We start from the raw sequence: 14,904 nt of genomic DNA on the forward strand, positions 1-14,904 counted from the left end.
TTGTGCGATTGTTGAATTTTATTTTAATTAGAGCATAAAAAGCTTAGTAACGTAGGAAAAAACTTAGAATTATTTCAGTTAAGTTCATCACAAATATTTATAGTCAAAATACTTTTTTGTTATACATTGCATTTAAATTGCTTTAAAAATCTTTGCAACCTTTGTGCGATTGTTGAATATTATTTTAATTAGAGCATAAAAAGCTTAGTAACGTAGGAAAAAACTTAAAATTATTTCAGTTAAGTTCATCACAAATATTTATATTCAAAATACTTTTTTCTTATACATCTAGTTTATAAATTTTTGGTTAAAAATTATTGACAAATTCGTTGCAATTAAATTGCTTTAAAATTCTTTGCAAACTTTGTGCGATTGTTGAATATTATTTTAATTAGAGCATAAAAAGCTTAGTAACGTAGGAAAAAACTTTGAATTATTTCAGGTAAGTTCATCACAAATATTTATAGTCAAAATACTTTTTTGTTATACATTGCATTTAAATTGCTTTAAAAATCTTTGCAAACTTTACGAGATTGTTGAATATTATTTTAATAAGAGCATAAAAAGCTTAGTATAGGAACGTAGGAAAAAAAGAATTATTAGGTTCTTCTATAATTTTTAATCAAGATTATTTCAGTGTGTCTTGTTCGTTTGTTGTAGGTAGGTTTATGCTGTTGCAGAGCTGGATTTATTGATCAGATACCGCCTTTGTTTATGCCGGTTGTGGCTCAGCGTTAAACACCGTCTCATGCTGTCTTCGAAGTTGATCCTGCCTTGCAGTTTGAAAACGTCTAAATTAATAGGAATGGACAATGTTAGTAATAACATTTTAAAGCAATTTAAATTACACTACCAAAAAGTACGCTGTTGACGAGTTTCAGTTTAGATAAAGATCGTTTGCCCTGTACTCCGTCCCAGTTAAAATTGAAAAGAACGTTGTCAGAGAAAAGTTTTCTCATTACTCCAATAATGTCTGATAATGCACCTTTCAGCATAAAGATATATGATTTCTAAATGAAAACCACCAATTTAAGTTACGAAACCCAATTAAAAATATTCAAAAATACCATTGATTCTTGATAATCATCTGAGTTCAACTTTTTCTCAATGTCATAAACTGAATCCAGCGATGTTAGTGGTATAACGATAGAGAGCTCGGTGTGAGTATCATTTTCCGTTTCTCCGCTGATACGGCATACTATTTTGTGCGTTTTCTTAATCAGAACTTTTGAGTCACGCATGACCTTATAGATAGCCATGACTTCTGCCAATTCTGGAAGCTGAAATGATAGCATAAATAATAATTAAAGAGAATCAAGGTATTCCGGCTACAATTGCTAGGGTTTCACAAATAACAGTTCAATATTTCACTACGCACCTTTTCTTCAATCTTAGTCAATCTAAATTCCAGGTCGATATGCTTCTGTAATATTGTTTGTAGTATTGCCATTATATTTTCGTTTGTTGTAGGGAATGTTCCTTCGTTGGTTAAGGAAGTAGCCGCATTATTCAAAACGGTACTCGTTGTATTTAAGGAAGAGTGAAAGGACGCGCTGTGTTGTGCTACATCGATGAAATCGGCGTTTGCTGAATCGGAATTGGAGGGAAGTAAATCAATCAATTTGTTGTGTGTTTGGTTGGTACTAGAGCTGGACGAATTATTGAAATTGTTGTTTATAGCTTTTGAGCTAGATGGAAACGGTTCGCTGTGTAGTGCTACATCGACCAAATGCGCATTTGTTGCATTGAAGCCCTTTGACAAGTTAAACCTTCGGAATTTTGGCGTATATGGTTCGCTGGTTGTGGCGCTAGACGGATGACGGAGATTGGCGTTCAGGTTGTGTTGGTGGCATCATTTGACCCATGTAACCACCTGTTGCACTTGGTTATTGTAGAGGATAGCCTGGATGTTGAGGTTGTGGAGGGCAACCAGGCGGATCGTATACACTGCGCTTAAATTCTTGATTTTCTTGACTGCAAAGCTTATAAAAAGTTCCTCTCTTCATATTTCTTACCTGATATAGGACACGTCCAGAAACACCAAAATAGCGCGGACCCAAACACGCGAGCGTAAAAATTCTGCTTCCACTGCTGATATACTTAACCTTTTCCGAAGTATATGCTTGCCTAAATATTGAATAAAAAGTGTAAATGTTAGCCAGTTTGGATCATAAAAAGATTGATCTAGGTGGGGATGGTTCCTCAATATAATTGAATAGACGATTTGTGTCATGTGGTGTTAATTGCATGCTGGACATATATCAGGTACTTCAGTTCAGTCTGGATAAGTAAGAGTTTAACCTGTTACAGTACCCACGGGTTAAGCCAGTGCGGAGCTTACTGACTTTTTATAGATGAGGTGGGAAAGTCATTAGCTTTTCCAGCCCTAACCCTATGGTCAGGACCTACATTTAGACGAACCGTGCAATTAAATCCATTGAACTGCACCAGCATATCGTAAATAACACTTTTACCCACAGTTTTTCTTGTGGGTACTACAAAATCACCAAACAACAACAACCACATGAAAATTTTCAATTTTGTTTGCAAATATCTCCGAAACGAAATAAAATTTTGAATTTCCGCCTTAGCTTAGAATAGGAACCATCCCAGCAAAAATCTAGTGGTCGAAAATGGGTATATTCTTAGCCCCTAACCCACTGGGGTTGTACTTCGCGTATCTCAGCCGGTGGTGGACAGTCAGAACGAAATCCTCCAAATAAACCAATAGGCGGAAGAACAATATTTATTTGGGTAATAGTCTAGTTAAGGGTTCGACTGCTAATACGCGTCCAAAAATATCGAGAGCGGTGTCAAACGACGCGCCTTGATATCAGTATTAATAATCCGAAGGCGGAAAATAAAAATTTTAACTCGTTCAAAAGATATTAACGAAAACCCGAAAAATGACCCGCGGGTACCTCCGTAACGGGGGAGGAATCCATAGCATTTTTGCGCAAAACGCCTTTCTGCGTTGGCGGCCTTCGGCCGCGCTTATAAAAAATAACCCTGGGCTACGCCATGCCAAGTCCAGGTGTGTGGTATAACAGTGGCTACCGCCGCGGTGATGCACAACCACATGAAAATCACCAACTTCAACTGCAAATATCTCCGGACAGAGATAAACTTTTTATTTTCGGCCTTCGGATTATTGTTCTCGAGATTAATACCCGTCTTCTGACACCTCTCTCGTTATTTTTGGTAGCGTATTAGAAGTCGACCCCTCAACTAGACTATTACCATAGGGAAAAATATTCGCAACGACCACCATCATCAAAGCAGCGATAGTCACATTTTTGGCATTGTTCATTTACATACAAAAAAATTACCCCACCTGATGCTGAGCGATTATTTTTTCTTGGCTTTACAATAAACATGCATTAAAAGACAACATAAATTGAAACATTTTTTCCACAATCACAAAAGAAATTGCATGCACGAATTGAATTATTCACTGTACGCAGATGCTACCAAAAACGCCATAACCTACATCCATTAAAACTTACTTGAATTTGGTTCCTTTGTGGAAAATATAAATATATTATTAATATAAAATGCAAATACCGTAGCGCACACAACACTTTATTTAAATTTAGTTTTTATTATATCCGAAATTATTTGTAAATAAATTTTTATTGCTCTATTGCTGCGCTTGTGTTTCAAGCTGAAAATAACAAATGGCGGATTCGCAGAAAATTTTTGTGAAGTATTTGAGGGACCATGGCATGTAAAAAAAGGCAAGCATATATGGATCGGACATTTCAATTAGGCCATCTCATTCTGTCATACTAACAATTGTGGAACAATGTGGGATATTTTGTTGTTGGTCGCCATCTTTGGTCACTAGATTTTTGCTGGGTAATAAAGTTAGTTTTACACTGAGAATAAAAATTCATTGTTGTTAGTAAATTTGAATTTGCATACACAACAATCATGATTTTTATGAAGAATTTCTTTAATTTTCCCGGGATCTGTTACATTCATAACCTCTGGGGTTAGTTCTATTGTTAGATTTTTGAGAACTTTGGTACATCTCCTTAAATTTGCTTAATCGAGTATAATTATCTTTAAAAAATTTGTCCCCTAAGGACAAATGTATCTTTACAAGATCTAAATTGCCTGCTTCTTTTGTAAGCCTGGTAAAGAATTGTCCTAAGTCAATCTTATCCTCCACAATTAGGTTGCTTGTACCTATTGTGCTACAAATTTTCTTTCCTTTTTTGAAATATAATTTCGTAGGATCGAAAACGAGCTTGACATGTATTTTTACTTCAAATTTATTTAGAGCTTCATATATTAAAGGGTTCTCTATGTGACTTTTATTTTCTTCATTTATATTATTACTGGTTGGTTTTCTAGTCTCTGGTCTTGTAGTGACTTTTAGTATTTTACATGCCTCCACTGACATTTCTTTTAAATTCTCAATATTTATTCTCTACAATGCGTCGGCTACGTAATTCTCTTTTCCAGCTATGTACTCCACCTCAAAGTCATACTCCTCCAAATCCAATCTTACTCTAATTAATTTTGATGAAAGCTTTTCATTGAAAACAGGTATGTTAGGGGTTGATGGTCAGTTTTAATTAGAAATTTTTTGCATTATACGTATCGTCTGAAGAAGGTTAAGGCCCAATGAATTGCTGCTAATTCTTTCTCTATTGTAGCTTTATTAATTTCACCTTTTGTGAATGATTTTGAAGCATAGGCAACTGGTAATTGTTTACCTTCGTATTCTTGACTCAGGATTGCGCCACAAGCATAGCCACTAGCATCTGTTGTTATACAAAATTCTTTGTTAAAATCTGGATATTGCAAGATCTTTGGACTAATTAATGCTTCCTTTATATAAACGAAAGCTTTTTGACATTCTTCTGTCCAGTCGAAGGAGACATTCTTTTTACAGTCTAGTTAAGATCTTCTATAATAGTTGCAGAAAGCAACGAATTGTTTGACTTCATTAACTGTTTTGGGTGTTGGGTAGTTCTGAACAATTTCAAATTTATTTGGGTCGGGAAGGATTCCTTTGCTAGTGCATTGATGTCCTAAATAAGTAACCTCTTGACTAAAGAATAAGCATTTATCAGGGTGCAATTTTAAATTATATTTTCTGCAGGTTGAGAATACATCCCGTAAATTTGTCATCATATGTTTTTCGGAGCAGCCTAATACTACTAGGTCATCCATATATAAAAATGCTTGTTAGGGTTTCAGACCTGCGAATGCTAAGGTCATCATTCTATGGAATGAGTTTGGTGCTACTTTCAAGCCATAGGGAAGTCGTTTGAAACGGTAAGTGCCATTATCTGCTGTAAATGAAGTAAAGTCTCTAGAATTTGGGTCTAGTTCTATTTGATGAAAGCCTGACATCAGATCTAAACTTGAAAAGAATTTTGCTCTTCCTAATTCACCGATGGGCAAAACGGCTCGTATGAGCCTTTTGCTCATACGGGCACGCTTTGCACATTTAAGCCGGAGTCATTGGTGCCGTATGTCGTATCGCTGTATCCGTATCCCTAACGTAATCAGCTGTTTATTGTTACGATGGTAAACCAAAACCCAATTGGTTGGTTACGATACGGTTACGACCTTAGCGGCACCAATAATCGATTGCATTGATTCTCATAAAGCGCCATATACACGACACGAACATTTCCGCGAACATTCCCTTTATGTCATGTTTATGCGACCTTTTCTGTCGTGTATGGTGGTGTTTACCAGTTCGCGCAAATGTTCGCCAAAAATTAAAATATTTTGATTTTTGGCGAACATTTGCGCGAACTGTTCGTGCGTGTATGGCGAAATAGCTCATAATCGTAGTAATTTCTGAACGGAACAGACGTGCGCGGAAAAGTAAAATGGACAATAAAAAATTTCTGAGTGAATTTATTGAAATGTATAAATCTTTGCCATCATTGTGGCAAGTAAAAAGCAAAGATTATTGTAATAGAATTAAAAAGAATAATGATTATGTGACTTTAATCGAAAAATTAAAAGAAGTAGATCCTGATGCCACAAAGGATACAGTTATAAAAAAAATAAGTAGTTTGGGGCGCAATTGCTGTCAAAAATTTTAAGTCTTCAAAGCTATTGCCACTAGCTAGAAAGCGCAAAGTTAAAGCAAGGCGGTGATGAGGGGGAATCGCTTCTCTCATTATTGTATCCCGTTTCGTTATGAGTGGCAAAATTTTTTGTAAAAGTTGGTCAAATGTTCCCTTGCTCATACGAACGTAATTTTTAAAATCATTTTGTGACGTGAATTCCAGTTCTTTAATAAGCTCACTTTGTCCAAGAACTGCTCGTTTTTTAAATCATTCTTTGCACCAAATTCTTTTTTTGCGATCTTCTCTCTTTTTTTTACGCTTAATTGCCAAAGCGAGCAATATTTCTGCAGCACAATTGTTGTCCGTATTCATCGCTGTCTGAAAGAGAACTAATGTTCGGCCAAAAGTTCGTATGGTGTATGGCCAAAGCTGCGAACAAGATTGCGGAATGTTCGCGGAAATGTTGTGTCGTGTATTTGGCGCTTAAGGTTGGTCGAATCAGCTGTTAAAAGCTTAAAGCTGGAGACATTGGTGCTTTATCGGTAACCGTATCGGTAAACTTTTAACAGCTGATTCGACCAACCTTATGAGAATCAATGCAATCGATTATTGGTGCCGCTAAAGTCGTAACCGTATCGTAGCCAACCAATTGGGTTTTGGTTTACCGTCGTAACTATAAACAGCTGATTACGTTAGGGATACGGATACAGCGATACGACATACGGCACCAATGACTCCAGCTTTAAGCTTTAAGCCGTATCGGTAACCTTATAACAGCTGATTCGACCAACCTTATGAGAATCAATGCAATCGATTATTGGTGCCGCTAAGGTCGTAACCATATCGTAGTCAACCAATTGGGTTTTGGTTTACCGTCGTAACGATAAACAGCTGATTACGTTAGGGATGCGGATACAGCGATACGACATACGGCACCAATGACTTCGGCTTTAAGTGCTTTGTGAAGGACGATCAAGTGCAGGTATGTGGGGTGAAGAACACAGGAAGAGAATAATATACAAACACACAAAAGATTGATAAAGAGAGAGTATTTGGCCTTATACATATGTGGAAAATAGAGCTGCCACCACTCGTATTATGTTCAAATTATTAAGCGCTTTAGGATAAACCAGCCTTTATTTACCGGCGGCTTCGCTCGCACTAAAGGCCACAAATATGTAATGTCGCTTTTGTGTTTCACAACTCGAACTGAATTTTCAGTTGTAATTTTAAAAGTTCTTTTATGATTCAAATCATAAACAAAGCAAGTTTTAAAATTAGAAAAATGGTCGCCGTAAATTAAACACAGATGCAACGCATGCTCCAACAATTTTTGCAGTGTGGATTTAACGATATATGTATGTGAGCTGAAGAAATTTGAAAATTCCTCCATAATTTGAAATTTATAAATGAAAGCAGTTATGTTTGTAATAAAACTGGTAAAATTAGTCGTTGTTTAAGAGCGGTACGCAGATCACAAGAAAATAAAAATTCAAAAAGAAGCTCAAGAAAATTCCTTGTGGTAAATTTTCTTCAGGTAGTACGCAGTTTACAAGAAATTTAGTACGATACTTTACTACTATTTTTCCATCAAATTTGCATACGGCAACACGGGTTTCCGAAAGAAATATATCAAGTGCCATATATTTCTTGAAGAAAAAAGGTAAACAAATTGGAAAAATTAGATAAGTACATGATTTTTTAATTTTTCTGCAATAAATGAATATTATTTTATTTCAGAAATGGAAATAACAATAGCTGCAGCACCAAAACGCAAAAAGCGCATAGTGAATTCCACGGCGAAGGATAAACGGGCACTTATAAGCATTGTGAATGATAACTAAGTCAAAGAGGATAAATACAATAAGAGCCGTCACTCGTTATTTTGTGGCGATTATCTCGCTGGAAATTCAAAAAATTGATGCCGAATGTTTTCTGAGAGGGACATTTTTAATTGTCTCGCATTTATCCATGCCGTGTAGGCCCCTTGTGCAACTGTGATTTTTGGAAAGATAATTAAATTAATTAATTAAATACAGTCGAAAAATAAACACAAATACCCCACGAAAATGTATAGAAGACATTTATAAACATCTCGCCCAAAAAAAAGTAGCGACTACCTTTTATTTTATACATCGAGTAAATGCCAAAAAAATAACGAGTGACGGCTCTTATTGTATTTATCCTCTTTGCTTTGACTAAGTGTGACATCTTCTGCATAGACGTCAAAATTCCAAAATGATTTGATCACCTGATTTGTAATTGACTATCGCTATCTCATTCTACATCTCTTTCTATCACCCGCTGAAGATATGCGCCGCCATATTGAACACCCTGTCAAAACGCTAAAAAGTAGCCATATTGAAAATCCTGTCAGCCATTTGACAGATAAGATATGACACTTAGTTATCATTCACAATGCTTATAAGGGAAGTGATATTCTTTACATTTCTTTTGGTTATGGGCTCTTCGTCTTGCTTGTATCACCGTGGATTTTTAAACGTCAAAATTACTTCCATACTACTATTTTTCACGCAAGAAAAAAGGCTAAATTTTTCTTGAGCAATTACTCGTGATCTGAGTACCGCTCTTTATGCGATTGGTACCTTTTCTTATTTGTAAACTGATACATTTCTTTCTAGGCTCACGGCAACACTGCCAACAAGTCTGAAAAGGGTTTCGATTGTATACGAAACGTACATTATTACGTTTTTTTACTACTACTTCCTGTAATGATACTACTTCAAAAATACTTTTTTAAATACTTTAATGTATATATTGCAAAATGACTCGGCTTGCATATAATCAAATGTATGTGAAGGCGAAATGAATGTTAATAATGCCCTGCTTAACATAAATTCGACTTCATTCTATGGTTATTCCGTTTTTCGTATTTCTTGCCAAAAAAAAATGTATGTTTTTGTTTTCGTACTATTGCAACACAGTTCGGGAATTGGTTTTCGAGGTTGAGAGAGAATATTTTCATTTCAGTTTTTTAGTGTTTCCGCAACCTTCTTGCATAGTGTACCTATCATTGTTTACTATATGGTTTGGCAGCTTAAATAGAGCTTATGTTGCGAATAGAGTGGAAGGCAGTGGACTAGGCAGCAAAATTTGCCCGAAATCCTGAATCACAAAAGGGACTGTAGTTAAGTACGAAAATGAAAAAATGTAGTTAGGTTTTGCTCCTTTTTTAGCAGGAGATTTTCATTTTAAAAATGTAATATATAAACCAATGTTCCTTCTATTACTCATTTTATCAATGGACATTGTTTACTATATAGTTTGGCAGCTTAATTCGAGGTTATGTTGCGAATAGATTGGAAGGCACTCGCAGGCCGTGAAAATAGGCACTCGAATGGAGTGGAATGAAGAACACTAGGAAGACCAGAGTTGCATTGGATCAATCATTGCATCAATATTAAAGATAAATTTAGAAAAAATAATTAAATACTTGAGTATAAGCAAACATTTTCTTTCAATTACTGCAATTAAGGTGTCCTAGATGCTATATATTCCAAAATTATAACATTTTATGTCTGTTTAAAAATTTAACTTCAATTTCCCTAAGATTTCCGTAATATGGCCATTAGTGGTGTTTGTGTGTGTGTGCAAATTTTGAGCGATCAGCTGTTAGTTGCGCTACTTGGTAAAGTTTACAATGTCTATGGAGCTTCACATGCACTTTGTAAAAACGTGCTTTTTATTTTTACGAACTTATTCCACAATGAAAATAAATGAAATGCGTATTAGTGTAAGCATTAATCATGTTTCTTACTTCTTAAATGTTCTTCTTAAATATTGTAACGAATTTTACTTGCAAATCCTCTTATTTGCAATCCTCTGCTAAGTTCAAATCACTAAACTGTTGAATAAATAACTCCAATATTGAATAATGTAAAAATGGCCTTTATTAAAGTACTTCACAATGACACTTATACTTTGCTACTCGCTGGCTTAATAACCAAACTGATTGATAACTCAAATTGAACTCTACTATTGGCCGCCAGATCGCGTGTTTAATCAATAACTGATTGATTGCTCAACTCAAACTGAATTACAGCGCCTCTTCATCTGTTGCCTTTTATACCCTTTGGTTTCCTCGTTCGCATTTTTCCAGAATGTACTAGCATTGTCCATGAGCTCTCAAACTTCTCAGCTATAACTAAAATTGCACAATTTTATACATCTTTTAGGCGCTTCCAGAATCTACTGGTCCAGTAGCTCTCAAACTTCTCAGATATATGCATGTGTTTGCGCATTGACTCTCCGCTGCTCGTATTCGTACATGGTACATATGTGTAGACGCAATTATTTATTCGTTTATGTAGATACATAAAGATTGAATTATTGATGTGAATGTTTGTAGTTTACAGTCTCTCGCGCGCACATAGGCGTATAAGTAAATGCATCTGTGTGTGACATCTCTCTGGGCTGCCTTATATATGTGTATACTTGATTTGATTATTAAATAAATACTGCTTGGCATGGCCTTAGCATCGCCTTAGTGATGGGATAACTTAGTGATGCTAATATCCGTGACACTGCCCTCCACCTAAGTCTGATCGTCCCGATCAGACAAATCTCTCGATCTAAACGTTGCCAGCCTTTCCAAATGGACCACTTTCATTTTGGTTCGTGGTTTACCGATGGTTTGTATGCGGTACACTACATCGTTGATCCGTTTTACAACTTTGTATGGGCCTTCCCACTTACACTGCAATTTCGGGGACAAACCTTTTTTACCTTGTGGGTTGTATAACAGCACCAAATCTCCTTCCTGAAAACCTTCTGAATTAATAGCTTTATCATATCTGGCTTTCATCTTGTCACTCATACTTTTTGTTCGTTGCCTTATCAGATCATGTATTTCTCGTAGCTCTTCTTCCAAATCACTAGTGGATTTCCTGACATTTCTCTCCGCATTGGCATCTATCCCGAACTTCAAATCAGCTGGCAGTCTAAGGTCATTGCCAAAAATTACTTTTGCAGGGGTTTGGCCCGTTGTCTCATGCACTGCTGATCGGTAAGCCATCAAGAATAAGGGTATGCGGGTATCCCATTCTTTATGGTACTTGTCTACTACTTTCCTTAAGTGCTCCTCCAATGTTCTATTGAATCGTTCTACCATACCATCGGATTGAGGATGCAATGCAGTTGTCCGTGTTTTTCGAATGCCCAATGACTTACATATTTCCTGGAACACAGCTGATTCGAAATTCCTGCCTTGGTCAGAATGTAACTCCATTGGTACACCACACCTTGCAACCCATTCGTTTTAACCACTTCTGCTACTGTTTCTGCTTCTTGGTTTGGGATTGGGTATACCTCTGGCCATTTACTGAAATAATCCATAACCACCAGTACGTATTTGTTTCCGCGGTTGCTAGTAGGAAATGGACCTGCGACATCCATGGCGATCCTTTCAAATGGCGCACCTGAGTTATATTGCTTCATCTGGCCATGACTTCGTGTTCTGGGCCCTTTCGCTCTGCTGCAAACCTCGCAGTTCGCAATCCACTCAGTGAACGACTGACGGCAACCAACCCAATAGAATCTCTGTTTAATCTTCTCGAGCGTCTTCGTGATTCCAAGATGACCTCCGCTTGGACCATTATGCAGCTCGCTGAGCACGTCAGGAATCCTCTTTCTGGGAACAACTATCAGTTTATTCTTGTATTTACCATCCTCACTCTCCCATACTCGATGAAGGCAACCGGATATCAATTCTAAACTGTTCCACTGTGCCCAATATGACTTCGCAATGGGACTCTCTGCTGACATCTCTTCTCTGTTTGGTCTTGCATTTCGTTCGAGCCTTTGCATAACACGTGACAGATCTGCATCTTCTAGCTGGCACTTTCTTAGCTGTTCCTTGTCCCATTCATCTGTACATGTTATATTCATTAGCCGGACATCTATAATGTCTTCTTTAGCCTCGGCTTTTGAACAGTGCTTGCATTCCAAACTACATGGTCTTCGTGACATTGCATCAGCATTTCCATGGGTACTACCTTTTCGATGCTCAATGGAAAAGTCGTAGCTTTGTAGTCGCTCGATCCACCGTGCCAATTGTCCTTCCGGATTACGGAACTGCAGAAGCCATTTCAACGCTGCGTGATCTGTCCTGACACGGAATCGCTGGCCGTAGAGGTATTTGTGAAAATGTTTAATGCACTCTACCAATGCCAACAGCTCTCTCCGCGTAACACAGTAGTTCCTCTCTGGTTTTCCAATCGAACGGCTGTAATATGCAACTACCTTCTCCTGTCCATCGACCAGTTGTGATAAAACGCCTCCTATAGCATATCCACTCGCATCTGTATCTAGAATAAATGTTGCTCCTAGAATCGGATATGCTAACATTGGGGCAGTGCATAAACGCTCCTTCAATGTTTGGAAAGCCACTTCTTGCTCCTTCTTCCATTCAAAAGCTTTGTTTTTTCTTGTAAGCTCATGGAGGCTATGGGCTACGCTGCAAAAATTTGGTACAAATCGGCGGTAATATGTGCACAGCCCAAGAAAACTTCTCAATTCATGTAGGTTCTGTGGTCTTGGCCAATCCTTTACTGTCTCTATCTTTTCATTCGCTGTACAGACACCTTCTGTAGGTACCTTGTGGCCCAAATAATTTACTTTCTTTTTAAACAGCGTACACTTTTTGGGACTTAACTTCAGACCAGCGCCAGCTATTCTCTGGAAAAATTCCTCCAAGTTCTTAAGATGTTCATTAAAACTCTTGCCCAATACGATGATGTCGTCCAGGTACACCAAGCATGTTTTCCAATGTAGTCCTTTCAGTACCTGGTCCATGAGTCTCTCAAAAGTAGCTGGTGCATTACAAAGTCCAAAAGGCATCACTGTAAATTGCCAAAGACCATCACCGACACTGAAGGCTCTTTTCTCTTTATCTTCCTCCTTCACCTCAACTTGCCAGTAGCCGCTTTTCAAGTCCAGTGTGGAAAACCATTTCGTACCAGATAGCGAGTCCAGAGTGTCGTCAATTCTTGGCAACGGGTAGCTATCCTTTTTCTTCTTTACAAGTACTACCGGTGAGCTCCATGGACTAGCTGATGGTTCGATGACGCCGCTGTCACTCATTTCTTGTATGATTTGACTCACAACTTCCCACTTCGCTAGTGGAACACTACGTGGAGCTTGACGGATCGGCCTCGCATCTCCAGTGTCAATTTGATGTTTCACAACATTGGTGCGGCCTGGTTTGGAACCAACCTGGTCAAATATGTTCGCGTATTTTATGAGCAGTTGTTTTGCCTTACTCTGATAGGCTTCCTCTAGCCCATGCGTCCATGCCGTGATATCATTTGAAAGATCAGTATTACTAGATGAAACGTGTTCCTGGAGCTGTTCACAGTAACTACTTCGGCCTCTTGGCATCTTCCCAAAATAGCTCCTTTGGTCAAATTGAATGGTGACTTGAACTCATTTAGTACTCTTACCGGAATACGTCCATCTTGTTTTGTCATAGCCAGGGTTTTTCCTACAAGTATGTTCAGTGCTGATTTATTTGCTGCTTCGACAACCCACAATTTGTTTGTCCCACAATCTCCATCAACCTTTGCCCAGATGACTGCTTCTGATTTTGGTGGTATTTGCTGACTCTCTTTCACCAGCACTCGTTTACTACTGTAGCCTCTCTCGTAGCCGAAATTAAGTGGCACATCCATGTTCTTATATCGCATCGTCTTGCTTTGCATATCGATTTTGATGCCTTGGTTGATTAAGAAGTCCACTCCAATTATGATTTCATCAACAATACCTGCCACTATAAAATTGTGTAGTACCGTGACGTTCCCAATTGCTACTTCACATTCTACTTCTCCAATTACCTGGGTGTCTTCTCCAGTGGCTGTACGCAATATTGCTCCATGCAATGGTCTTATCTTCTTGTTGACTAAATCCGCTCGAATGATGGAATGAGATGCACCCGTATCTACAGTCAGTAAACGTTCTTTTCCATCCACATGTCCTCCGACAGTAAGATTGCTCGACCTTCTTCCAATTTGTGAGATAGAGATTATGGGGCATTCAATTGAGGGAGTCAGCTGTCGCCCCTTGCTGCTGACTCGCTTTAGTTTAACGATTGATTTGTCTTGGAGATTTGCTCATCTCCTTCTGCTCTGCGTTTACGACCACCCACATTGTTGGAACTGTTAGGGTTGGTGTTGCAATAACGCGCAATATGCCCTGGCTTTCCACACTTAAAGCAATTGACTGCATCATTATTCTTCTGCTGCGTACCCTTCAATGCTTCCAAAATTGCGTCTACCCAGTCTGGCTTTTCCACTTCCACGCGATGAGCTTTGTACGCTGGCTTACTCAAAAGTGAGGCTGTTTCCTGAGTCAGTGCATGCGATACCGTTTCAGCAAACGTTAGTTTTGGATTCGCATATGTAGCCCGCTTCGTTTCCACATCTCGTATGCCATTTATGAAGCTCTGGATTTTTACCCTTTCAGTGTATTCCACGGGTGCGTCTGCATTTGCAAGATGAGCTAATCTTTCAATATCTGAAGCAAACTCCTGCAATGTCTCATTTGCTTTTTGGTAGCGGTTTTGCAACTCAATTTGGAATATCTGTTTCCTATGCTCGCTTCCGTAACGTCTCTCTAAAGCGCTCATCAATGTTTCGTAGTGGTTCCGCTCGTACTCTGGGATGGTCTGTAAGATTTCCGCGGCAGGCCCTTTCAGTGCCACGAACAGAGCTGCAACTTTATCTTCAGCATTCCATTGGTGCACTGCTGCGGTCTTCTCAAACTGTAGCTTAAAGACCTGAAAAGGAACAGAACCGTCAAAGGATGGTGTCTTTACCTTTGGATTACTCGCTGAAACAGCTGGGCGGTT

General features: G+C 38.2%; 1 protein-coding gene and 1 long non-coding RNA gene across 4 annotated transcripts in view; both read right to left on the reverse strand.

Annotated features, from left to right (window-relative positions):
* Window positions 1-14,904, reverse strand: part of LOC137240609 (uncharacterized) — a 518,840-nt gene that overhangs the window by 456,845 nt on the left and 47,091 nt on the right. The gene's annotated exons all lie outside the window — the stretch shown is intronic.
* On the reverse strand, window positions 581-3,651 carry LOC137240607 (uncharacterized). Of its 2 annotated transcripts, none has more exons than XM_067767099.1 (6): window positions 3,507-3,651; window positions 2,016-2,127; window positions 1,379-1,947; window positions 1,068-1,280; window positions 854-1,010; window positions 581-791 (listed from the first exon to the last, which is right to left on the reverse strand). In XM_067767099.1, exons 3-6 carry the CDS (start codon window positions 1,448-1,450, stop codon window positions 667-669), a joined length of 567 nt encoding a protein of 188 aa, XP_067623200.1. In that variant the 5' UTR covers window positions 1,451-1,947; window positions 2,016-2,127; window positions 3,507-3,651; the 3' UTR covers window positions 581-666. The 2 variants fall into 2 exon arrangements, with proteins under 2 accessions (XP_067623200.1, XP_067623199.1); XM_067767098.1 differs by having other exon boundaries at window positions 1,379-1,960.

The sequence above is a fragment of the Eurosta solidaginis genome, chromosome 2 (genome assembly GCF_040869045.1).
Source record: "Eurosta solidaginis isolate ZX-2024a chromosome 2, ASM4086904v1, whole genome shotgun sequence".
NCBI lineage: Eukaryota > Metazoa > Arthropoda > Insecta > Diptera > Tephritidae > Eurosta > Eurosta solidaginis.

Coding starts and splice junctions, on each gene's coding strand:
- LOC137240607 (XM_067767099.1), bottom strand. CDS start 1,450: ATGGCAATACTACAAACAATATTACAGAAGCATATCGACCTGGAATTT. Junction 1,011..1,067: donor ATGATTATCAAGAATCAATG/GTATTTTTGAAT, acceptor GTTTTCATTTAG/AAATCATATATCTTTATGCT. Junction 792..853: donor CGTCAACAGCGTACTTTTTG/GTAGTGTAATTT, acceptor CTATTAATTTAG/ACGTTTTCAAACTGCAAGGC.